This window comes from Xiphophorus hellerii, chromosome 4, assembly GCF_003331165.1.
Source record: "Xiphophorus hellerii strain 12219 chromosome 4, Xiphophorus_hellerii-4.1, whole genome shotgun sequence".
NCBI lineage: Eukaryota > Metazoa > Chordata > Actinopteri > Cyprinodontiformes > Poeciliidae > Xiphophorus > Xiphophorus hellerii.
In genome coordinates, this window is record NC_045675.1 from 23,130,541 (window position 1) to 23,155,694 (window position 25,154).

Below are 25,154 nucleotides of genomic sequence, written 5' to 3' on the forward strand. Positions count from 1 at the left end.
ATTACACAAGAACAGTACAAATTCAAAGAAAACGTTTATTGAAAGGTTACGGTACCTGATTTAAGTTGATCGGTTTTTGTAAAACAGTGAACTTAATAATCAACAGTTTGCATTTTGATATTAACAGGCCAAACTGAGGCAGATGCTCAGTAAAAGCTTTTAACATTCACATGCCATCTTTGGTTTAATTAAAAATAATAAGATATTTACAAAGCATTTACAGCAAACAGTGCAATTTGAGTGTCGATCACCTCCAGACCATCTTGTGCTTCAGTATACAGCAGAAACCGTTTTCTCTCATATTAAAGTGCGTTCTTGATCAGTAGTTATGTGCATAGATAAAACGCAGACGTTACACAGATGGGTGTCGATTCATTTTAGACTAAGGCAGTGCTCTTCACTGTTACAGTTAAGTCAGCAGAACAATACATCATCTTCTGTATGCATTAGTAATACAATGTGTAAATTGATATCTAGCCGCTGATCATGCTAGAAGGCAGATTTTTTAAATTTTTTGTCAGATTTCTGCCTGTTAGATAATAGTTCAGCTGAAAATATAAACATGAACAAAGTAAGAATGTTGTCTAGTCGGATCACTTAAACCTATGATGATTTCTTTTGGATTTATATATAAACACATTTTTAAATAAAAGCTTTCATCTGTATTAGAGGTGAAACTCCTCGTCTATAAAACGCTTGGGCTCAAAGCAAATAGGTGTAGTTTACGCCATTAGATTAGTTACAGTTTAAAAACAAAAATAACAGCAAGTTTGATTCCGCGTAGTTTGAATTAACTCTTGTGTCGGTGTGCATCAGCCCGAATGGGAAGTTGCATATTGCATACTGCAAAGGGAGAGCAACAAAACAAGTTTAGCAAAGTTGGGCTTTCTTCGAGAAATTGGCTCAACAAAGTCTAAAACCTCCACAGTCGATGCTACAACGGTGGGAATGATCTTGGTTTAATGTCGTTTTTCCTGTTTAGGGTCTGTGTTTGTGCATTTACGCCTTCTTCAACAGGACATGGATCACTGAGTGAACGTTGCACTAATGTAAAGTATAAATGTCACCATTGTAAGACAACTGAGAGGACCACGGCACAAGTTTGAGTAAATGTCTGCCGTCATTGTAAACTCGAGACGATAATAATGTCACTTCACCCTGTAGCTGACAAATCACTTCAATGACCAAATTAGAAGAATAGTTTTTAATAAATATTCTCTAACAAACAAAGTTAAAATTAAGGAAATTAGTCTAACATTAGCAGTTGAGTGAAGTTTGCAGCTTCTTGGTGGAACTTGAAGACCCATAAAAGCATTAAAAAAAACAACCATTATTAGAAAATTTCAAATAAAACTCCAACCTGCTCAGGAAAAGAGATTCAACTAGAATCTTCTTTTTTCTGATGTCAGAATTCTTTGGTTTTCAGCCTCATTCAGTGTCCCAGACAATATTTACAGATTATTGGGGTTTTTTTTTTGTTTTTTTTTTTACTTTAAGGCTGGGGTGAAAAAAATAAATAATAAAACAAAAGAACTAGGAAGGCTGCATCCACTTTTGTTGAGGAGTAGAGAATGTAGACGACGCAGGCACGGAAGGAGTCCCTGAGGCTGAACGATAAGACAAGCTCAATCTTTTCCTGTTATTATACTGGTGGTGTCTAAGTCATCAAGGGTCCTCTCATAGCGAACTGTCGAGGAGAAGTAGGACCGTTTCTTCTTGTAGATGACAAAGCCGATGGCTAGGAGGAGAGCGAGGAGGACTATGATGAAGAGTCCCAGTGCAACAGGGGAGCCTGAAGACTCTGATGGGCAAAACGGGTAAAACATCAGTTTTTCTTCCTATTTATACATCAAACTTATTCCACTGGAACGCTGTTGGTTCCACTTCTCGAGCGCTACGATACTCACTTGCTTGAGTTTTGCAGACCACACGGCTCTTGGTGGATTCACAGTCGACCAGCTTCCAGTCGCCGACGTCTCCTGCCATCATGACAACACAGTTGGGGTTCGACTGTTTCCCTGACGACGAGGGCTCAGACTTCAGGTTCGTGTAGGACAGGGTCGAGCCGTCCTGCCAGGACACAGGTTTACCTGGGAGGAAGTTAGAGATGAAGATGAGTTCGACCTCAGTCCGTTACATGATCACTGCTAACTTAGACCCACTATTGGTTTCCTTACTTGACCTAGTATCTTCATAAAAATCAAGATTTTCTACTTTCTTTCTAAGAGGTTGTTCACTGTTATTCCTCAGGATTTTGTTCTTGCACAGTGCTGCTTGGATTGTGGTACCAATCACAAGGACATTAATTAGTTATTAGTTGTATTATTGATAATATAGATTAATAACTTTAATATTTAAGGATCATTGTCCACAGTGAAATGACTGAACTAAAGAAAATGACAGTTTTCCTGTAATGCTAGGTTGTTTCTCTTCTATTACTGCAGCTGCATTAAATATCAATGTTGAGTTGAGTTAAATGCTTCTTCCTGGAACTGATTGGCTGTTCCAGATCAGTCGTGGTGTATTTCTGCAGATAGCAGTATGACCACTGCGAGGAGCCAGAGAAGCTTGACCTAAAATGTGAAGTCATGTGGTTTAAAAGGCAATTTCTACCATTTTCTGCTTCACACCGTTAGCTAAGATCAGTAAGAAATGACCATATGTTCAAGTTTATTGTCAGCATGTATTGAAACTAATTTTGCTGTGACTAGACACCATGAAAATAAACTGAAATAAAATAAACCTTCTGTATTCAGGAAGGGGAAGACATGGTCTCATTTTACAACAGTGCCAAGTAATTTGCTTAGTTCAGTTTTGGGTCTAAAATATTTAGGGAGGGACTTTTGACAGAGTCTTTTGACAACAACAGTTGGTAGCACTGTTGCCTTGCAGCAAGAAGGTCCTGGGTTCGATTCCCGGCCGGGAATTTCTGCATGGAGTTTGCATGTTCTCCCTGTGCATGCGTGGGTTCTCTCCGGGTACTCCGGCTTCCTCCCACAGTCCAAAAACATGACTGTCAGGTTAATTGGTCTCTCTAAATTCTCCCTAGGTGTGAGAGTGTGTGTGGATGGTTGTTTGTCCTGTATGTCTTTGTGTTGCCCTGCGACAGACTGGCGACCTGTCCAGGGTGTACCCCGCCTCCCGCCTGGAACGTAGCTGGAGATGGGCACCAGCAACCCTCCCGACCCCATTAGGGACAAGGGTGAACAGAAAATGGATGGATGGATGGACTTTTGACAACACTTAGCAACAACAACTGAATTCATGCTGTGCATCCTGAAACTGATATCCATCTCATACTTCCGTTTAATTCTGCTGTTTAATTTTACCGAATCTCTAATCCTCCATTTTCAAAGCCTATTTGTCTTTTTATGTTTGAAAATAAGTTCTTACTCAAAGCTTAGCGTAATATTTAGCTATGGCAAAGATATTCAGGTTTTATGCAGCTGCGATAATGTTTTTTGTAAACTCAGTAAATCTAGCAAAATTTCACAATTATGACAATTCCTTACCTTATCTAAAATTAGTTGGATATTTTATAGTCTCCACCATTAATCTAAATATCAGGCTTTACCTGCAGAGTCTAATTTGACGTCGAGCCAAACTCGACTGGTGATGAGAGGGTCGTCGGTGAGGTGCTTGTTCAAGAAGTCGTTCTCCTGTTTGGTTTTGATTGTCAGTAGCTGAGCATCTGTTAGCAGGGGGGAAAAAATAGCTGCTGGATTTCAAGTAGTTCACATGCAAATCAAGAAACCTGATGTACATTTTAACTGTCTGATTGTATTAATGCTAAACCTGAAACACAGGCAGTTTTATTCAAACCAGAAAAAAGAGAGACATTAGTTATATATACATTAATCTGGTTATATTTGAATTAATAAGACCCAGCTCACCCAGCTGCTGACATATTGTCTTGGCCTGGTCCATGAAGTAAACACCGTAGTTATAGAAGCTCCCGTCGAATAAATAACAATGATCCTGATGCTGAACCCATCTAGACGTCCCGTTGCCCTGAGGGCAGTTGTTGTTCTCCGGGGCGTTTTGCAGCTTAGCTCCTGTTTCACAGCAACAACATGAGCAACAATTGATATCAGTCCGTCACATAAACAATCGCAGGAAAACGTGCTGCTTTCAAACATTTGCATAGCTTTGAATGCTTCTTTTTAGCAATTACTGGATTTTTTTGTTGTTTTTTTACAGAATTGAGCAGTCAACACAAATCCCTTTTCCTACGATAGTGGGGGAACAGGCTCGACTTGTCATCTCACTTTGGGAGGACGTGGTGGTGTTGGTGGTGTAGCAGATGGCGCCCTCTTGCAAGGTATCGCAGAGGGTTTTCACCCACTCTCCAGCAGGGTTCATGTGAACACAACTGGGCTCGCTTGAGCTGAAGTCCGTCAGCGATTCTATGATGTTGTAATTGTACTTAAATTTCGTCCCATCTGACCACTCGAAGGCTGAGTCACTGCCCTGTCCAAAGAAGTCAGAAGAGGTATCAGTTAAGAAGAGGCAGAAGCTCTTGTAAGATGGTGTTAATGTGCTGCTTGGGCTATGTTTAACTCGTCTCCATAAAACTCTTACATCCTGGTTTGACAGGCCAATCCAGAGCGGGAAGCCATCCGTCTTGGCGATGAGCTGCAGGTGCTCGTTGTGTTTTCCGTCATGAATACTTGCCAGGTGACCGCCACGCTGACTGCACTCTTCTAGCGCCTGAGACCAATTTAACCGTTTGGTGACAACCTCATAAGAGAGGGTCTCGTAGGCCCTCAGGTTCTTGAGCGAATGCTTGTACTCCTTTTTGGACTCTGCAATGGAATAAAAACGTAGCATCAAATACAGTCAGCAAACTGACTAATTATTCTGTATTACGATGCAAAGCGCAGGACACTGACCATTATCCAACTTGCAGACAACAATTGACTTTTGTCTGAAAGCCTCAAAGGTGTCTTTGTCTTTTAAGAGAATCCAGGTTCCCTCAGAGGTGAGACCAGCCATGAAGGTACCGTTTAAACTGGGTCGGCCTTTCAACCAGTTGGAATACTGGACACTCGTACCATCGTACCACATGGTCTGGTTATCTAGAGCAGAAATACATTTCCCTCACTCCACACATAAGGACATATGGTGCTTTTAGAAGATATTTGCCCACTTACAGATCTCTTGTTTTTGATTTGTGGTCACACTTAGTTTTTAATCAAATAATTTTTATAACAATTTTAAAGATAACCAGAGAGGATGTAAGAAATATATATATATATATATATATATATATATATATATATATATATTTCTAAAGACGACTTTATTTATTAGCATAAAAAAAGCTATCCAAAGTAGATCTGGCACAGTGGGGAAAAGTTCACCCCTAAAACTAATGACTGGTAAGGAACAAGACAGTATATGTTGTTTATTTAAGCAGCCATGTTATAGGTACCGTTTGGAAAAAAGCATTTGTGATATCTATTTGGGGATGGTGCCAATATGTAATAAAAGTACAAAAAAAACTTTCTGTGTAAATATCATGTAATAACATGGACAGGTATTACATAACATGGTGTGCCACATTGGTCCAATGTGGTATATACCACCAGTCTATACTTGTGCTATAGACCACATTGGTCTATACCTGTGGTGTATAGACCAATGTGGCTATTTGCACAATTCTCTTTTTCTTCAAAGACAGTGGGTGTGGCTTATACACAGGTAAGCCACACCCAATAGTCCAGAAATTATGGAAGTCCAGTCTTTTTTAACCATTCAGATGTGGACTTACTGGTGAGATTTGAGTCTACATGCTCTGGATTATCATGCTCCATAATCCCAGTAACTTTGAGATTAATGTTATGAAGCTGTAGCTATTCTAGTTTTTGATGGATAGCATAATTCATGGTCCTATCAGGGCATCATGTGCTGCTTTTTAAGATTATTTAGCCCACTTTCTGTCATTAGACAGGTTCAATTCAAATGATTACTTGACCCTGCAGGTCTGTCCGTAATCAGGCCAGTATTTACTCCGTTCATACTAAACCCCCTGAAACATTCAAGTGTAAAAGAACAGCAAAAATCTGTAATGGGGCAAATACTTTTTCAAGGCACTGTAAACCTCCACAAACACCAGATAAAAGACCTACCGCTATTTCTGAACATTCCCAGCCAAACAAAGTGGACTAAGCTTTCGTAGGATTTGAGCTTTTCTGCGATGAACTTGTTCTCCTCCTCATTCCTGATGGTTAGGATGGAGGCGTTTGGATCTGAAACGCAGGCGATCAAAACCACCCATTACCGAAACATTCCTGTCCAAACATCAGGACGATAACAAGCAAGGTCCAACTCTTACAAAGTTCTTGGCAGGTGTCCGCCACTTTATTCTTTTTAAAAGCATCCCATCTGGTTGGGACGAGTTGAAAGGTGTAACAGTTGCTCATCCAGGGAATCCAGTTTGGTCCTTTTATGTTATGAGGGCATTTAGTGGCAGCGTGCTCCGGCGAGGGAATGACTTCATCTAGAAGAAATAAGTGCACTTTTGTATTCAAAGAATTTAAAAGTGAATCTGTATGCAGCACATTGCAGCTTTTATGCTCTTTTATCCCTTTGAACATGCCTGGGAACAACTGTACCCAACAAGCAACCAAAACATCACATCGATGGTATTTCTGTTGTCTACGTTTGAGAGCTGCACTCACTGTGCGGTTTGTAGCAGATGGCGCCTCCAAGCTGATCCTCACATTCCGCGGCTTTCCAGAAGCCGTCTGTGTCCAGGTACACACACCCTCCGGTGGTGGGCTCCGAAGACCATCGACTGAACACGGTGTGACTGTGGTCGGTCCACCGGTAGTGCTGCCCACTCTGAACACAAGGAGACATCTCACAAAACAAGAAGCGTAGGTATGGGGTATTTAAATAAATTGCGGGGTACTTACATCTTCGCTGAAAAGGCCGATCCACATGGCGGTTCCAACGCGGTTCACGTTCACACCGAGGACGGACTGTACGTAGGCGTCGGGAATGCTCGCTGGATACATACTTTTACGTTTGCAGTACTCCAAAGCCTCAAACCAGGTAAGATTTTTGGAAACCAGTAGGAAAGAGTAGTCTTTGACATTCAAATGCTTTTCTGTGATAATGGTCTTCTCCTCGGTTTTATCTGGAATGAAGAATAAAAAGAGAAGGGGTGAAAGGGATAAAAGTAAAACACTAACATGTAAGTACATCCCAAACATTTTTGTTACATAATGTTTGGGATATTTTTAAACACAAAATAATGTAAATATTTTAGAAAATAAAAGATGAGAGAGCAATATTTCTGTCAGTTTTGTTACATAGATGCGGCAGCTAAAACGTTGATGCCAGAGAGTTTGCTTGATCTCTTTCATTTGCTACAGTATTTTTTCTTAAGCCTCTTAATACAATTTAATATTCTGTACTTCAAAGAGACAACACCTTCAATTTAAGCTGATCATTACAAAACTTTACCTGCATAGTGTTGGCAAATGCCCAGATTTTGACTCTGGGTGCAAGGAGCGTAGTCCCAGGTTCCAAGCATGTCAGAGTGGTTGTTATTGATCAGGAACGCACAAATGGCTGAACCCTCCGGATCTAAAGTCTAATGATAAACAAAACCAATCAGAAGGGACAATGCGACTCTTTGAAAATAGAAAAATAAATCTTAATACACAAACTGTAAGTAACGAGGTGATATGTGGCGCTTACCCTGATTCCCATAGACTTGTGCATGCCGAGAAGCAGAGGGTGAAAATTATAGTAGTTCACTGGGGTCTGATCGACCCATTGGAAGTTGTTCTGCACGATTTTCATACCGATCCATACTCTTTCCATATGTACCACACTTAGTAACAGAGTGTTGATGAAGTCTAGAATGCGCAGAAAATAAATGATGTAGGCTGGAAACAATGCTATTGTTTAAACATCCTAATCTAAAACATTGGTTTGACTTCCGCTCATTGACAGCATCGTCAAAAGCCTGTGCTTTCCTCTTTCATGCGACGGTTTAACACCGCCTGATAGGAATAGCACAGCTAAGATAAAACCCTTTATTGCAGCCACTGCATTTTGTGAGGAAAAGCTTTTATTCTGCTGAAAAGACAAAAGCAACTTCAACATCAGGACAAAAAAAATTTTTAAACCCAAAGCAAAAAAAAATAAAAATTAAAGACAGGTAACGCGTTAGGCTAAGAAAAAGAGCTGGATTAAGCTCATGTGCATCAATTATCATGAAGGATGATTGTCGACTAAAATTTAATGCTAATGAAAATCCTAAATGTAAATAAATAATAGAAGAATGAAAGACATGTCAATGTCCTTACCTTGTTCCACCTGATCTGATATGGTGACCAGGGTTCCCCTCAAAGATTTGCACTCTTCATTGGCCTGTTTGAACGCTATAGAGGTCTTGTTCAACAGTGTGTAGCACTGAGAAAACAACACAAACACTGTAACCACTGAAGCTCAGAGCTGATCTGTGATCCTCCTGTATCATCCCAAATCTTGTGCTGTATGAAAATGTCTTGAAATTGTAAAACCTCTTGAGTAAATTCAGTGGCTAGAAATTAATCCAATATGCAGCTTAATCCAATTAATCCAATATTTGGACCAACAAAGAAACCTAAGGAGGTGCAGTGTCAAATTTTAGAAATATTATATGCATCTGTCCTCAACAGAGGATTCAGCTTTCTGTTCATTTTTTATCTTTCGCTAATGCTCTCTTACGTGACAAAAAAAAGGCTTTAAAGGAATGATGACAATAAAAGGACCCACTTCATACCTTGTTCCTGAAAGAGACTGAGCGGCCTCCACAAGGATATCTGTCAGGTTGGGGTTTCGCAGGGTTTTTCTCCACCGATGTGACGTTGAGCTTTTCACACACAAACGGATTTTTCTGCTGGCAACTTAGATAATGGCCTGCAAGGTAAATGGAAAGGAACGGAAACAAGAGATATTTGAAAAGGCTAGCATTATAAATCAGGTGGTTCTGTTTCAGTGGCGTCCCCAGAAAAGGTTCTTAAGCTTTTTAAAATAAAAACTTTCAACCTGCTTTCGACAAACCTTTACAGCAAAATCAATGCCATTTACTCCCACTTCCACGTTTTTAGATGCTCCATTTAAAGGCAACATAAACTGAAGTCACTGAACAGTGCCCAGTGCAAGAAAATGACATTACTACTTGTCTCTTTAAATATTTTTATCTATAGAAATATAGATGTAATATAATCTCTTTCTCACTTCAAATGAGTGATAAATTTCAACAACAGTTTTTATTTTATCATTTCAAACAGCAAAGCCTGCTAAAGGTCGACTTACAGGAAGGAGTAAATATAACAATAAAAGCGAAGTCACATGACACTTCCCTTTGCTTGACCTTTGAACATGAACAGCAATGACGTCTCTACGTAAAAAAAATAAAAATAAAGAGAGTAGCATGTCCTCACACTAGTAGTTTAGTTTAACTTGTTAATTCTTCTATTCTTCCCATTGAGTGGAACATTAACAGAGTTTTTAATTACCTGGAAAATAATTTTTAGGAGTGATGTGCGTGCATCGGCCCAAAAACTGAGAGCGGTAAAAGTGCATCTTGGTGTACCTGGAACACATGCGAGTTCAGTCAGTGCTGCCATCACCTTGTGAATTTTTTAATGCAGCTATATTTAGAAAAAAAAAAAAAAAAAAGCATCAACATTAGACCTGTGTGAGACTGTTTTCACTTACATAGGGGGGAACAGCCGGTCAGGGCGTGTCATATCGATCCACCAGTTTTGATCTGGTGGTCCACCCAGCTGTTAACGGTTTCAAAACAAAGTAATTACTATTAATTTCAGTTCATACGCATCATAATAAGTTATATTATGAAACATCAACTAGAGTGCTGTGCATTTTCATGAATCTACTGAATTGGGATTTCTTTTGGTTAGTCTTCAGTTAATACATTCCAGTTTCTTGTTAAATCATATTGTATGTGTATCCGAGGTGCCGTTTCACTGCATCTAGCTAGATTCTCACGACTAAATGCTTATTTCCCACGACCCCGGAGAGAGGGGAAATAATTGCGTTGGACTGCGAGGATTTTCAAATCGGCTAAAAGTCCCCCATAGGAATGAAAACAATAATGAAGGGAAAAAGAAGCACAATAATATGTTTATCTTTTTCCCCTCCCCATTTCATTCGGAACCATAATCCTGTTTTACTTTTATGAACCGTGGTTGCAGGGTCTCAACAGTTTTTTAAGTAACTAACAGATAAATTAATCCTCAATCTTCCAAACAACACACTGTCTAGGCTGAGTTTTACATCTTTTATGTCAAACTGCTTTGAGAGGAGGTGAATTATTATTTTCTTTTTAAAGATTATCATAAGCATACTGTAAGTTGCTGTTTCATGGCCTTCCCCGGTTGAAAAACCTCCCTATAGACCTTATGAAAGTGTATTGATCCACTGAAAGACTTTTCAACCTGAGGTTTAGTTGAATTTAAGTTTTTATTTGTAATAATTGAATTTTGCTCAATTTTAGGACGAAATTTGCTGGTAATGTTATTATTATAACATTACCTTGGTTTATAACTGCATTTCATTTGCTACACTTGTGTTGGTTTATTACTTTTACATCTCATTATTCAAAGGAAAAATATATTTATTAACTTTACGTTGGCTCCGTATTTCAATATCAAAGCATCATCTGATGTAAAATAAATATTTTAACACTTAAATCAGTGGAACTTACCTTTTCCAGTTGTTGCTGGATCGTTGCAGCTGCAGTTATGCTTGTTGGAAAAGCCAGTTTGCTGCCATTTGCACTGCAATACAGAGTAGCTTCATCAAAGCTTAGTTTGGGCTCTTTTACGAACCAAAACTCAGCTCCGTCTATGAAGACAGAGGTCTCATGGTGCCCATCTGAAAAACACAACAATACATCGAAGTGTCATGTACAGCTGAAGATGGGAAAAGGATGAATCAAAGAAATTATTGATATATTAATGAATGGATGGATTTTAAAAAATAAAACCGTAGTTTAATTACCAGGCTTGTACCACTCTGGAGTCTTTGGTTTAATTCCTGTTAAAGCATGGACAAACATAAATTCAGAAGCACAAAACAAATACGACTTCACTTATTTATTTTCTTAACAATGACTTCCTAAGTCACACAGTATCCTCCCTTTTGGTTAGATTTACAAAAAGCCAAGGGGAACTTGTGGCCTGTGCTTAATGCAGACAGTCCACAGCTGGGTCGAATGAACACACTCACCGCGGGGAATCTGGCAGACCCACTCCAGCTGAGCGTCACAGTGGAATGGCGTGGCAAAGAACGGTGGGATGTTTATGTCATAAAGGTAAAGCAGCAGGTGTGTGAAGGTTCTCTTCATTGACTACAGGGCACACATTTGGAAAAACCATAAGAGGTCTAAGAAATACACAAGAGATTTTAAATGAATTGTTCAAGGGAAAAGTAAAAAAAAAAGGTTATTAAATTTATAAATTAACTGCAATTCACTATTTAATAAACAAGTATAACTCTCTTTACTACATAAAAAAAATCTAAATTTGGCACAAGAATGTAAAGCAAACCTAAGCAACACAAATCCAGCGAACCTTGAAAGCCGTGCAGTCTCTGTTGTAGGCATCGTCCTCGTGGAACTCGTGGTGTAAAACATCGAAGGACACCTGTGGCAAAAACCATTGATTAAGCACTCAAAATAAATACTCTCTTCCAACAATAAGACTGTGTAACACTGCTTTACGTAATTCACGAAATAAACGCAAGAACTTTTAGGTACATGGTTAGGGTGAGCTTTCAGAAAGAAAGCTTTTAACACACACTGAACATGGGACATGGTGGGGTTTTCCCTTCAATTTTTAATACAGGGACTTACAGGGCGGCCATCGCTCCACTGCCAGGATTGATCGGTTGGATTTCTTCTGTTCAGGCCTACCCAGAAGTACCGATCGTCGCTGCAACGAGACAAAGACTCTTTATTCACACTAATTAATCAAGAAATGACCGAAGACAAAGATATGAGTAAAATCCTCTAAAGTTGGACAGATTGTTGAAAGAATGTTTTTGTTTTCTTCTTTATATTGCCAGACTGACTCCTCTGACTTCAATGTTAATAAGCCATTTTGTCCAATTAACTGTCACTTCTTGGATGTTTTCTCTTGCTCAGATCATTCTCTGAAAAGTCACAGAATGGTCTGAAAAGTTAAGACTCTTCCCCCCCCAAGTATTAATCTCTAGTGTGACGTCTGTATTACGGAAGAAGATATACCTAATTGAATTCCTCATAATGCGGTGCAGAAATGCCATCTCTTTTATGTTTGTGAAACTCGGCAGGTTGGCTCCCAGAGCCTGACAGAACCTCCTGGCTTCCTCCCAGGAGCGTTTCCTGCTGAGCCGCTCCTCATGAAACACCTGGCAGGGAGAAAGAGCAGCTCATCAAAGCTAACCCCCTTTACTATCAACACATTTGTGGAGAAACGTCTTGTACATAGCTCATATCTGTGCGAGTCTGTGGGAATGGACACATGCACGTAATAAAGCCTAAATGTTATTGGTCAGTTTACTGTTGTTTATTTGGCGGCTTGGCGCTTTTTCTGTAAGCAAAATATGAATGAGTGGAGTTTCAACCCTCCCGTAGCTCTAAGAGTGGTCGAGCTTTTTGCCGTGTGCACGGTTCTGGCAGATCGACGGTTCATGAGCATTTTTTGTGGTTTCATGAACTAAAGAGCTGACAGGTCACCCGGTTGGCCGACCATGACATCTGCCGCACTCTTCTTGAGCGACGCGCTAAGACTGTGGGAGAATTAAGTAGTTCAGTCTATTCAAAACGTTTTCCAAAGGAGTAGAAATGAGGCCAACATTGTTGCTTCACCTTCTTCTCTGGGAGTCTCAGAAACATCACCTGAACCTGGGAATCTCCATCCTCCTCCTTTCTTGGATCAGACACGCAGGCTTTGCTTTCATGTCTTTATTATTTAACATAATTTGTAGAAAAGAAAAAAAAGGTCAGCTGTTGTAGTGGGCCATGCGAATTACGCGTGTCTGGCCTGCATTTGTGTGGTTTAGGTTTGTGTTGGTTTTGTGTGACATGTTGGAGATGTGGTTGTGCTCTTGCAGGTCAGGTGCAATGATAGTTTTGTGCGTATCCTCCTATAATATCCTGTAGGCGCCCTTGACTGTACGAACCTTGTAGCAGTATTTGCTGTCTGTTTCAGTCATCCATCCATCGGCACAGGTCGCATTAGGATCCGGTACTGGTTCTGGTTCTGGTGGCGGAGGTGGTTGGAGGTCTGTTCTACAGATTGTGCCGGCTTTGAAAAGGGTGCAGTTCTTTATTTCCCACCTGCCCAGCGGCTTTGCTGTCGAAATCACAGCACAACCTCCGTCCCTATCTGAAATACATAGGTACAGAAAAAAATATGGCCATATGATTATGCATAAGAAAACCAGTATATCTGAACACCAAGACAAAAAGAACTCCAAAGCTCTGCATAATCTGGTATTACGCAAGAGTCTAAATTACCACAGTGTGAGTGGAGCAATGGGCTCACTAACCTGGTTGAAACCAGCCCCAGTTAGTATATGTGACCACGCCCGAGGAGTCAGCCTGGCTCATCCACTGATACTCTCCAGTGTTCTTGATGTCCTGCAGACCTATCCAGAAATACTGAGGGTCTTTGCTGATGTGTTCTGCAAGCAGGCGGTTGATGAAGGCCTGCTCAAACCTAAAAAAAAAAAAGAAATTTGAATGACTCGGCCCCTACCTCAACCTAATAAGACACAGCTCACCATGCAAAAGCAAAGAAAAGGAAACCAGGATTTAAACTGTTGTGCATTTGGGTGCAGGCATGATAAAACATGTGCCCTCTTTCAATACTAAGAGTCAACACAACAGGACTTGGATAGAAAGTAATCTAAAAGTAAACAGGTTATGAGAAATTGTTAAATGTAAACTTCAGTGAACATCAGCGGGGCAAATCCCACTATGTTATGTAACCAACTCCATGTAGTTAAACCTAAAACTCTGTAAAAGCAAGATTTTGTCAGAGTCTATGTTCTGGTGCATGTTAGCCTGCTAAACATAGATTGCTACAGTTCTAGTAAATTTGCACAGGAATAACACGAAAGAACATTGTGTCAGTTTTGAAACTGACACAATGAACTAAAAACTTTTGTAACAAACTTCTCAGGGGGAAATCTCCCACCCAGTCCAAATAAATATAAAACTCAAGAGCCACATCACAGGCCCCAGAGGCAGTTTGTTTTTGCATGCTTAATTATAAAGTTCCAAACTGTACATTAAGAAAATATTTTGTCAAATTGTATCGGAGCAGAAAATAGGAAATCTGGAATAATATGCTTTTTGCCTCATTTGTCCGTCAGTGTGTGTGTAATACAAGAGTAAAAGGGTCAATAATCACCCTTGAAAGGTGATTATTTTGGGCTTCAATTAGAGTCACAAGATCTGGGCTCTCATTCAGTCTAACATAAACTCATCTGTAGAGTAAAGGAAGGATTTCTCATTTAATTGTGGAAGAATCTCTCTGAGAGCTGTGAATAAAAATGTTGGCAAACCTCGACAACATTTTTACCTCAGAGACCCGGAAAGTACTACATAAACTAATGATGATTATTAAAAAAATGATTTTTCTGTTCTAGGACTTACTTAAGATGATTGCAGTTTTATTGATGATTACCAGACCCTACCTGTTTCTGATAGTGACGTTGCAGTGGTCTTTGAAGGGCACTTGTTCAGTCCTCATTAGATAGCAGGAGCTGCCATGCCTCCTCCACCCCTGGGTAATTAAAAACAGTAAGACTCAGATTATACTCAAATTACATGCAAACAGGGACAGTGACCCACATTCAGTTCTATGCAATATCTATATAATTTATATATTTAAAAAGTGAATTTTGGTTGCATCCTGAATATACATATACAGTATATATTAATTTGCTGACCAGAACCTAACAAAATTAACTAGCTACCAGTCTTGTATAATATACTGCAACAATCATTTTTACAAACTCTGATCAATGCTTACATCTTCATAGCGGCATCCAGCTTGTACTGACGACTCATTGAAGACTCCTTTTATCTGACACATGAAAGACATCTTCGTTGAGCAGTCCCCAACCCGCCAACCATGAGACTGGAAAATTAAAATTAGTAATTAGGATTTATTTAAAAAAAAAATATATATATATATATATATAAAATGGTGAAGAAAAACACACAAACCTCCCGAGAGTAGAAGACACAGGTGGGATCCTGAGCGTTCTGGACAGGCTGGTTTTGGTCCCAGTAGGTGAAACTGACAGGCTTCTTGTCAGTCCACATGAAGACGGTGGGTTTTAACCCATAACCCTTGAGACCAATCCAGGCACCAGCAAAATTCCCATCTGCATGACACGGGGAAACTTAGAGAAAACTCAATGAAAGACTTTAAATTAGCCTAAAATGGACAAAAGTACCATAACAGGTCTTTATTTCAAAAGAGATCTTGGATTTCAATCCCTGCAATATCAAATAGTTTGTTGAAATGTTTGGTCCCTATAAAAAATATTTAAGTAATTAAAATAGGAGATTTAAAAACACAATGACTTTTCTGAAGTAGATTGCTTGGCTACTATCCATCACCTCCCTTTGGAAAGTCCCACACACTTCAAAAATGTAATCATCTCTTTGGAAATATTTTTTCTTTTCTTCCACATAAACCTGCGTGTTCTTTTGCTAACCAGCCTGCTTGTTTAGTGACTTTTTTTTTTTTTTTGCCACTTGAGAAAATTACCCAAGTGTGCTTGGATGGGTTTGGCATTGATATCTGCTAACTTTGACACCTGGTACTACTCTTCTATTTTCAGTAAACTATGAGCTGCATGTAGCACAATCCTAGAGATCAACTCCTCCACCTGCAGTAGAGACCTTTTCTTTGCACAAGTCTGTAACCTTTTGTCTGCATACATGCTGTGACCAGCAGCTCTGTTTGGCTTCCAAAATGAAACAGGTGTGTTCAGTACCTTAAAATAAATAAACTACTGGTTTCAATCATTGTTGAGGCACCGCTTCAAACCAGAGCTTCAGGTTTCTGTAGCCAAACTCCCAACGTTCATTTTGTGAGTCATAAATTCATTCAATAAAAGGAAACAAACTGTGCAACTGACTTGTCAAATTCTTTTGCTCAAAAATAAATCTGAAGTAATACAAAAACTCTTTAATCATATGTCATAGATAATCCCCTACTGCTATTTTCTGAATTTTTCACAGCAAGAGAAAAGAAGAGAATTAGTTCAGGAAAACTGAACATCACAGGGTTTACCTGTCGGAAAATACGTGCTGATCATCTCGATGTTGTCAATAGAGTGGAAGCTAGCTAGTTGCGCTCCTCCTTCTGTATTGTTGCAGTATTCTTGGGCATCTACAAAGTTCCTCTGTTCGTTGATGTCGTTAATTAACTTGTAACACCAGCCGTTCCATGGCACCCAGCCCTCTGAACACACCGTCTCTTTATTTACTAGAGGATCTGGAGAGATACAGAAGAGCAGAAAGAAAGGTACGAGAGGACATTACAAAATTCTGGAGTTAAGGGGTTTTATTAACTGTGAAAAGCTATGTTAGATAAACGCACTCTAAATAGGGTGAGGTTTTTAGCATTATTCGTTAGTAAGATTCCCTTAAAAACTAGCTGGTAATATAAATCTTCATGAGAACTGGAGCATGGAATAAGGAAAGTATCTTAAATGATGATGTGCTCCACAGCACCGGACTGTTAGATAACAAACAAACAAAATCATCCTGGTGCAGTTATGTGACAGTTTCACTCAGAGGACAAACAGGTGGCATGCCATGAAGTGCACACTTCCTTTAACCGACCTGCGGCTGTCGTGTCAGAAGCGTTCACCCTCTTCTTGCAGATGTACGGCAGCCGTTTGTTGCATGACTCAGACTCAAAGTTCTTTCCAGAATTTAAGACGCCGCAGTCTGACTCAATAAGGAACGAGGTGAATGGCATTCCTGTCAATAGTAAACACTGTTTTAGAAAAACTATTGTAAAAAAGTACATCCTAAAACACACAACGCAAGTAAACATTGTACACCAACAGTGGGAAATAGACAATACGCAAATAGCAACACGCACAGCTGTAACTCACACACACAGGATTGTAAGTGACATAACATTTTCCTCACTGCCTGATTGAACTCTTACACAACGTGTAATATTTCTCATATTTGGAGAAATATGAAACAGCACATTTGCTACAACAACAATCCACTACTGTACTTGCTGGTCATGATCCTGAGACACTACAAATTATTTTAACCATCGAGCGTCCATAGCAAGGAAAGACAAATTGCTTAAATATAAAATGAAAAATACAATTGCTGGCAGCCTTGGAAGAGCCACCCATTCAGTGCTACTAATGGGTTATTCGGAAACACTAACAATCTCAGTGGCACACTGTGTCCAATAACAAGGCACACGCAGCTCCTTTGTAACACTGGTTATATTGTTTCACTGACTGCTGCTAATGTTTGTAGAACAGTAGACCACAACAGGATGGGGTTCTCTGTGTGGATTAGAGCAGCCTGCATCATGCAGGGCCTGCATGATGCAGGCTGCTGCCAAATGCAGCAGGCTCCGGATCTGAGTTTTGATTTCCTCACACTTTTAGACTTGATCATTTTACAGGTACATTGATTTATCTTTGCATCCATCAGTCAAAAACATAGAACAAAAAAAAAAGGAAAGAAATGAAAACTCCTGACCTGCTTCCCAGCGCAAGACATAAAGAGGGGATCCGTCTGACCACTGCCATCCCTGGGAGCTGTCTAATTGGTGAAGGCCGATCCACATCCTCTCAGGCATTTCACGAAGACCGCCCAAAACTGCACAGTTGCAACATCACAGCAGTCAAGAGAAGCAAGCATAAATGTTCTCATTCAGAAAATGAATGAGAACATTCATTTCTCATGAATGAAATGGGAATTGGCATTTTAAAGACACAGTGAACATTAAAATGCCATAACCATCCATTCATTGAGGTCATTATGACCAGATTAATATAAAAATGTAAAATCCTTATGTTACCAGTGCAGTATAATGTACTGTATATTGTACTGCATTATATACAGTACATACTGTATATAATGCAGTATATTCATTTGAAATCTTTGTTAAAGATTTCAAATGAAAATCTTTAACAAGCCCTGTTGTTAGAAAACAGGTGCTTAGGGAAACACCTAACAGCTTTAGGTGTTTTACTTCTTCAGAGATGATTAATTTACTTTGAAATCTCCTATCAGTGCCAAAACCTGCTTCAGCCAAAGTCCAGTTGATGATTACGCAACACAGTTGTGGCTATCTCGCCGCAAACATAAAAAGGAGACGGGAAGTACAAAAGGAGGAAGTACATGAAAGGATTCCTATTGGAACGGGCACATACGCAGCAACAGCATGCTGTGTCTCAAACAAAAGTAAACTGTAATAGAAACATGGTAACGATCTTCCCACTGGCCTCATTTCCTAGTGAAGCTGAGGTGATTAGGCATGGAGTCAAAAAAGTGAAATGATCTGAGTCATTAGTACTCAATTTAACTTTTTTCTGCTTGCACAAACACAAAAACTTTGAAAACCGGCTGATTAATTACTGACAAATTCGTCTGTGATTTTCAGGTGGGTAGCGAGGTGAAGGTACTTTTACAGAAAAAGTTGGTCTTACAGGCTATTGAGTTGAGATCGGACTCCGACAGACTGAGAAGATCGGCTCCCTGACTGCGACATGAATGCAAAGCTTCATGCCAGGTCACCGCGGCGCCGGAAACAAACTCATAGCAGGGTCCCCCAGGCGGTCCGGAGAACAGGGTCTGGCAGCCCACCTCTGCAAAGTCACGGACACAGAGTCGTTGAAAGTGCAGAAACAGAGCTCAGTCGAATCCGGATTGTGTCTTAGAAAGAAGAAGAAAACTGCTACGCAAATAAAAGTGCACATTAATCCAATTAGCCGACAAAACACATGTATTTTACAACTACATAGAGAAGTAAAAACATGACGTTTTAATTTTAAAAAATGTGAACTTACCAGGTAATAGACAGTTCCCCCACTTCTGCTCATAGTCAAAGTCTGAGGATGTGGCACACCAGGACAGTCTGGGGACTTGTGCATCAGGAATACATCCGTGATGCCAGGTGTTGTTGACTTTGAAGGGGAACTGGCATGGGGCTCCTGCAGAGTTCCCTCTGGTGGTGTGAACAACTGCCCAGACACAAGAGACAAAGTCACAGCTGCATTACAAGCTCCTGCTAACAGTGGCAAGTGGCTTGTGTCACATGGGTGGCTGTGAAACTGAATCACGCCGCATAAGTTGAAAAACGAATTTGGTCCGACATATGCAGATTGAAACCGGAACAAAAGTCAAAGGCCTTGTGAAGATGTTGGTAAGATGGTGTCAGTATTCAGTGAAGCACGTTCAGAACCGAGTGCGACGGCCATTGGTCCGAACGGACAACAACCTCAATCATACAGCCAGAGTGGTCACATAGTGGTGACCAGGTTTTTGTTCACTCTGTAAAGAGACAGTAATCCTTCTGTCTGTAAACCTCTGATTCTGAAGACATTGATAAGTATTTTTTTTTATCTTTCTCTCAGTATTGTGGCACTTAGCAAATAGAAATATTTTTGGTCATGATAGCTGACCAAAACCAACAGAGGTTTGGCTTATTTCACTTGAATCCATTCGCAGGTTTCCATCTTTCCAATTGAGAGAAGATGTAACATGAAACGCTGCAGCACGAAGGCCGGCAGGAGGCTGCAAGGAAACACAATCTGGTGGAGCAGTGATTCCCACACTGGGGGTGCTGTGGAGACTGCTTGGTGGGTGGTGGTGTTGTAGTGGGTGGGGTTTTGGTTTATCAGCTGGAATTTAATGCTAGAAAGACCATCATATTTTATAAATATAATAATAATAATAATAATAATAATAATAAAAATAAAAATAATAAAACACTGAGCTTATCAAAAGGAACGATTTAGCTTTAACTGATTTTACACACAGTACAGTTATTTAAATACTCCTCAATACGTACACTGCATTGGCTATATTTTAATTATTTTCTCTCAAAATAAAAAGATCAAATTAGGTTATCAAAAACCACAGACTGCCACTTAATATGTCATTTTTCGCATCCATTCTACAAGTTCAGAGTTTTAATTTTGAAGAATTTTGAAGAATCACACAGACACACACTGCTCCTCATTCTGCTACCTGGCTCTTCTACTGTGAACGAGCTCAGGATGACGAAGCATATGCAAGTGTGGGAAGGAGAAGTCGCCTCACTCTAAGTGCTTCCTCTCGTACAGAAACGTCCACTCTGGTTGGTCAATTCACTCAGAAATCTGAGGCACAAGCTCATTATTTGATTTGTGCGAGCTAAAAAAAAAAAGAGACAAGCTGCACAATGCACGTTTTGACTTGCACTGGGATTTAGGAAAGGAAAACTGCTAATCTGTCATCTTTAGGTTTGCACAAAAAGCTATTTATATACTCATTAGTCATAATATTTTGACAACTCTTCTAAGACTCACTGGGTTGCTCTTTTGTGGAAAAAAAAATCAACACATTGGGAGATGTTTCATGGGAACATTTAGCCTCTTTAGGTCTACTGGAGGTTTATTTTCACTAATCTGAAACATTTCAAAGAGTCAGGGTATTGTGTTTGATCCTATTCATGCTCTGAACTCAGAGTTCCAGCTGCTTCCTTCAGCGAGTAGATATTGTCTGCTCAGACGCAAAACAGGCCTATCAGAACCCATCAGTTTGGTGTTTTTGGGTAGCTTACGTTGACCTCTGAGGCTTTTTATCAACATTTCACAATCGTTCTTCACCAATTTTACTCTAAGCCACTGCTGCTTCATTAAGGCTAACTGTGTGCGTCTGCCTCTGTGAGGGGAGTTTTGTTGTCGTGCCTGTGAAATGTGTGGGAGGATTTGGTTTGGAAGCAAATGTCATTAAAACCCATTTTAATGTCAGCTTGTCGGTTTTTAAGTAAAACCTTGCATTGTGACTCACGTTAGCGGTAAACGGTTATACTCTCAAGGCTGGTCAGAGCATAATGTCCGATTGTATTTATTAGTACAGATGTTACAAAACTTTTTTTGAGATCCCTGTGGGATCAAACTGTACCAATATGAGTCAGATTATTCCTAACAATGCTTCATAAACATACCCCTCTTATTTTTCTAGATAATTTTAACTTTATGCCACAGTTTCTTTGAACATTTAATAGTTGTTACATGAGTCAACACCTTCAAGAGCTGAAAAGCTTTTTTTTTTTTTTTTTTTTTATTGACTGGAAATTCCCCAAAGGATTGAACTTCCTTCCATTAGAATGTGACGTAACACGCAGTCCCACAAAAAACATCTAAGCCAGATAAACAAGACAGGTTTGTTTTAAAATGTGCCACAACCTGTTTTTTCTCAAAACAATACCTGGAGAGGTATTTTTGCAGGCACAGTACAGAGATCTGAGCAAATGCACTGCAAGGTCACTTCAAGAAGTTAATGCATTCACCAAGTTTAACTTGCTGCACTCCACAAAATTAATTTACCAATGTTTTTTTCCCTCTCCCATTCCCTCAGATAACTTCCTGAAGCATCAAGCACATGGGCGCCCGACAAACTTCTTGTCTTATGGGAGGCAACACTTACCACGATAAGGCCTCTGGCAGATGTTTTCTTGGGTTCCTCCTCTAACCCAGGAGTCTTTAGAGTCCCGCCTGGACCCAACTTTATCTTTGGTGACCGTCAGGCCCATCTGGTAAACTGTGTACACCACTCCGTTGAGGCAGCGCCACGTCAAAGGAACGGTGGAGCCACAGTCAACCAGGGTAAGCATCTTCGAGCTAACGTTCAGCGCCAAGCAGAGAGACGATGCCACGTGGAAGAGCCTTTCGCCTGAACCCCACTTCCACAGCTGGGATCTGACGGTGGAGTTGCAGGCGGTGATTCTAAAGTCTCTTGAGAGTCCCGTTTCCACACATTTACCTGTGGTGGAATGCTGGATGGTGAAAGCATCTTCATCTGAGGATGAGAAAGGGGGAAAAAAATAGTCTTTTGTTCTTATTCAGAGGCCACAGGTGCGGATATTTGGATATTTTTTTGCCTCCATAATGCAGAGAAAAAAAACACTGAGCTAAGACTTCCACTCACTCTGCCTGCAGCTGATGCTAAGTTAGTTATTGTTAAGCTCGATGTAGGCGCTTTTCAGTGTTGTCTGGTGTTAGTTTTAACTTGCTACCAATAGGTTTGATATATTGGACCTGCAGTAGGAAGTTGAGTGAAGCTATCATACAACTTTAGTTCACCTAAATGTTGTGGCAGAGCAGCTAACTGCAAAAGTTAACCAGTTAGACTGAAGCCCTGCTATAGCCTAGCTTGCTAATATGCTGCCACAATCAATTACATTTCCATGGTTACAGCATTTTAAAATGGTCTCTCACAGGTTCCTCCTGTTCTCAAATCAAGTGGTCAATGGTGGCAGTTCTTAATCATTTCACTCTTAGTAACATGATGTCAAATTACAGATTAGATACAAGATACACAACCAAAGCAACAAAACGATTATGTGTCCTGAGAAATGACAAGTCAAGTCAGCTGCGTAAAACACTAATCAGCATGGTAAAGAACGAACCAGAATGCGATTTCCAAATAAGCCATCCTTTGTACACAAAACAGCAAAGTCTGTCAGGGCTGCATAATCTGGCTCTGTGTAGCAGCAAACACAGCATGGAAGACACTGCACAATAACATACAAATAAAAATATTGATTGCCCTTAAGCCTAAAGTATCTAAATCAAATTGATTTAAAGAACAAGAGAAAAATGTGGTAAATATCGAGAGCTAACCTTTTTGGGGCTAAAACCTAGACGAACTTGATCTCCTCAGATTAATGTTTAGTGTAAACTCTGCAATGAATATTAAAAAAAAAGAAAAGTGTGAACCTGAGAGGGGAAATGCAAACTGTTGCTGCATATCCAAATGTGTGTGAGGTAACGTGTGAAAAAGGCTCTAAGGTACCAGAAATTTGGCCTAGGGGGACACTTTCTGCACTGATAAGAGAGATAAAGTGTACACTACACTAAAGTGTTTGAAAAACAAAAACAAATAAACAAAGTCAGCAATTACAATGACCTGTTTTACAGAGACTCCAGACGCTGCTGGCAAAAATGTTAGCTTTTTGGACGCATAAAAAATGTGACAATATCAAGAATGTTGAACTTTATAATTAATCAGATTCACTGGAATCAATTTTTAACTAATAAGACTTAATGATGAAATCAAACCCAAAGGTTCGTTGAATTAAACTTGTTAGAAGTCACAAATGGCAGGCAAAGGCTTTACATGTTTCACTGTGGTTTGGATTACCATGGATGAGCATACGTTTGAAACTTAGAATAAATTATATCACTGGGTTCCATGGGACAAAACCTGAAGAGAAGCTTCAGAAAACGGCAAAGGTTGCTCTAGTAATTTGTTCAAAGTTTTTGAGATTCCCCCATGTTAGGGAGTGCGTCACTCAGCATGTCGAAGCATCAGAATCAATATGAAAGTGAAAGGTGAAATTAGGTTTTGTTTGCACTTAAAGCAAAAAACTTGATGAAATTATATGAAATAAAGATTATATATATATATATATAACACAAGAGTGATTGATTCTAACATGGTGATATACATGCGAATAAACAAGCTGGGTTTGTATAAAAAGCAGGATCTTCTTTGAAGGGACAGAGTATTAAGGTAAAATGTGTTTTTGTTTTTTTTCCCTCAAACATGTATATGGGAAACAGTTTAAATCTACAATTCACCCAAGCTGGCTTTCCAGAAATAGAAAGTGTCATATTACAACTGCAAGGGTGTTTTGTGTCAGTGAGTGATTTGTGTCATTTCACCTCTAAACTGTAAGCAGTATAACAAAAACTGAGCAGGTGCAAGGAGGAGTTTATTAGACCTGGATTTTAACGAAGGATCCCAAAGCGATTGAGACCGTAAACAAACATGAACAGAAGCTTACTTGTTGTAGTCAGACAGGTTTGTGCCAATTGCTGGCCTCGTTTCTAAAAGTTATTACCCAGCAGAGCTGATTGTGAAACGGGCTGACCGGAGCTGTAAATGCAGATGGCGCAGAGCCGAAAGCAAAGTTGTCGCAGATTGCTTACCGTGGCTTTGGACGCTCTCCGGTGAACAAGTTCCCCAGCTGACAGATGTCTCCAGCATCAACAAACAAAGGCAAAGTGTCGCTGCGGAGAATTTCAGCATACTTGTGGCAGTCTGTGGGTTTTAAGGCTTCATAAAGGATGTCTTCTATTTCTCCCTCCTGAATAAAGAGCAGCGAAACTGTCCCTGTCGATAAACGAACTTCTAAACAGAAAGTGAGCAGATAACCCAGCAGTCAGCGCAGTCCCAGCTGTCACATCAGCGCCTCCCAAAGACCTGCCCGAGCCCGTCAAGCTGGCGTCAATTTCCGGACTGAGCGTAAAAACGACCACAACAAGCGTAGGGGGAAAATTAAGCTTGCAAATTAAAAAATAAAAAAAAATATTCGGAATAAATTAGCTGCATTTAAGCATAACCGTAGCTTAAAGTTGAGAAAGCAACATCAGAGGAAAAACCAAAAAAAAAAAAAAAGGGCGTAAAGAATTACGTCAATTTTAAATAATTAATTAAACACATCCTTGCAATGCAATACCAATAAATATCTGTAGAACGCAGATTTACTTTCCAGAAAAACAACAAACTTTTCAGATTTTCAAAATAAAAACTAGACGTCTGCTGTTCAAATGTTAATCTTGAGAGACAAATGTCAAAAATAATTAGAATTAAAAATAAACAAATACAAGAAAAAATGTGGTTCAAACAGCGATGAGGTTAAAAAAAAAAAAAATCAAACCAAAACAAACCAAAACTACCAGGCCCAACTATCTTACAATCAGTAGAAATTTTAATCCAGTAAAAATTAAAGATATTTCCTTTCTTCACCTTGGTCATTATTGCTACGGCTCCATAAGTTCACAAAACTTATGAAATGTATAAATGCCATCTGACACTTTCCACTGGTGTATTTGCGCTTCATAATTTATTTACTTTACTCTTT

The 25,154-nt window shown here is 39.7% G+C and overlaps 1 protein-coding gene across 1 annotated transcript; it reads right to left on the minus strand.

The window, feature by feature from the left end:
- Positions 1-15: 15 nt before the first annotated feature.
- On the minus strand, positions 16-24,496 carry ly75 (lymphocyte antigen 75). The gene is made up of 35 exons (XM_032560710.1): positions 24,220-24,496; positions 21,713-22,084; positions 19,087-19,260; positions 18,727-18,885; positions 17,774-17,893; positions 16,880-17,020; positions 16,326-16,529; positions 15,248-15,408; positions 15,051-15,158; positions 14,713-14,801; positions 13,561-13,730; positions 13,192-13,397; positions 12,275-12,417; positions 11,882-11,960; positions 11,601-11,672; positions 11,257-11,377; positions 11,029-11,064; positions 10,733-10,902; positions 9,724-9,791; positions 9,522-9,598; positions 8,783-8,919; positions 8,325-8,430; positions 7,711-7,871; positions 7,474-7,603; positions 6,921-7,144; positions 6,684-6,846; positions 6,338-6,502; positions 6,132-6,251; positions 4,893-5,078; positions 4,582-4,805; positions 4,269-4,470; positions 3,894-4,055; positions 3,575-3,691; positions 1,908-2,090; positions 16-1,801 (listed from the first exon to the last, which is right to left on the minus strand). The coding sequence occupies exons 1-35, from the start codon at positions 24,317-24,319 to the stop codon at positions 1,626-1,628; spliced, it is 5,226 nt and encodes a 1,741-aa protein (XP_032416601.1). The 5' UTR covers positions 24,320-24,496; the 3' UTR covers positions 16-1,625.
- Between the last annotated feature and the right edge of the window lie 658 nt (positions 24,497-25,154).

Excerpts from the sequence above, each read along its gene's own strand:
- ly75 (XM_032560710.1), bottom strand. The coding sequence starts at position 24,319 with ATGCTGAAATTCTCCGCAGCGACACTTTGCCTTTGTTTGTTGATGCTG. Across the intron at positions 11,378-11,600 it reads GAGACTGCACGGCTTTCAAG|TCAATGAAGAGAACCTTCAC; the intron begins GTTCGCTGGATT and ends TGTGCCCTGTAG. Across the intron at positions 11,065-11,256 it reads GGTCTGCCAGATTCCCCGCG|GAATTAAACCAAAGACTCCA; the intron begins GTGAGTGTGTTC and ends ATGCTTTAACAG.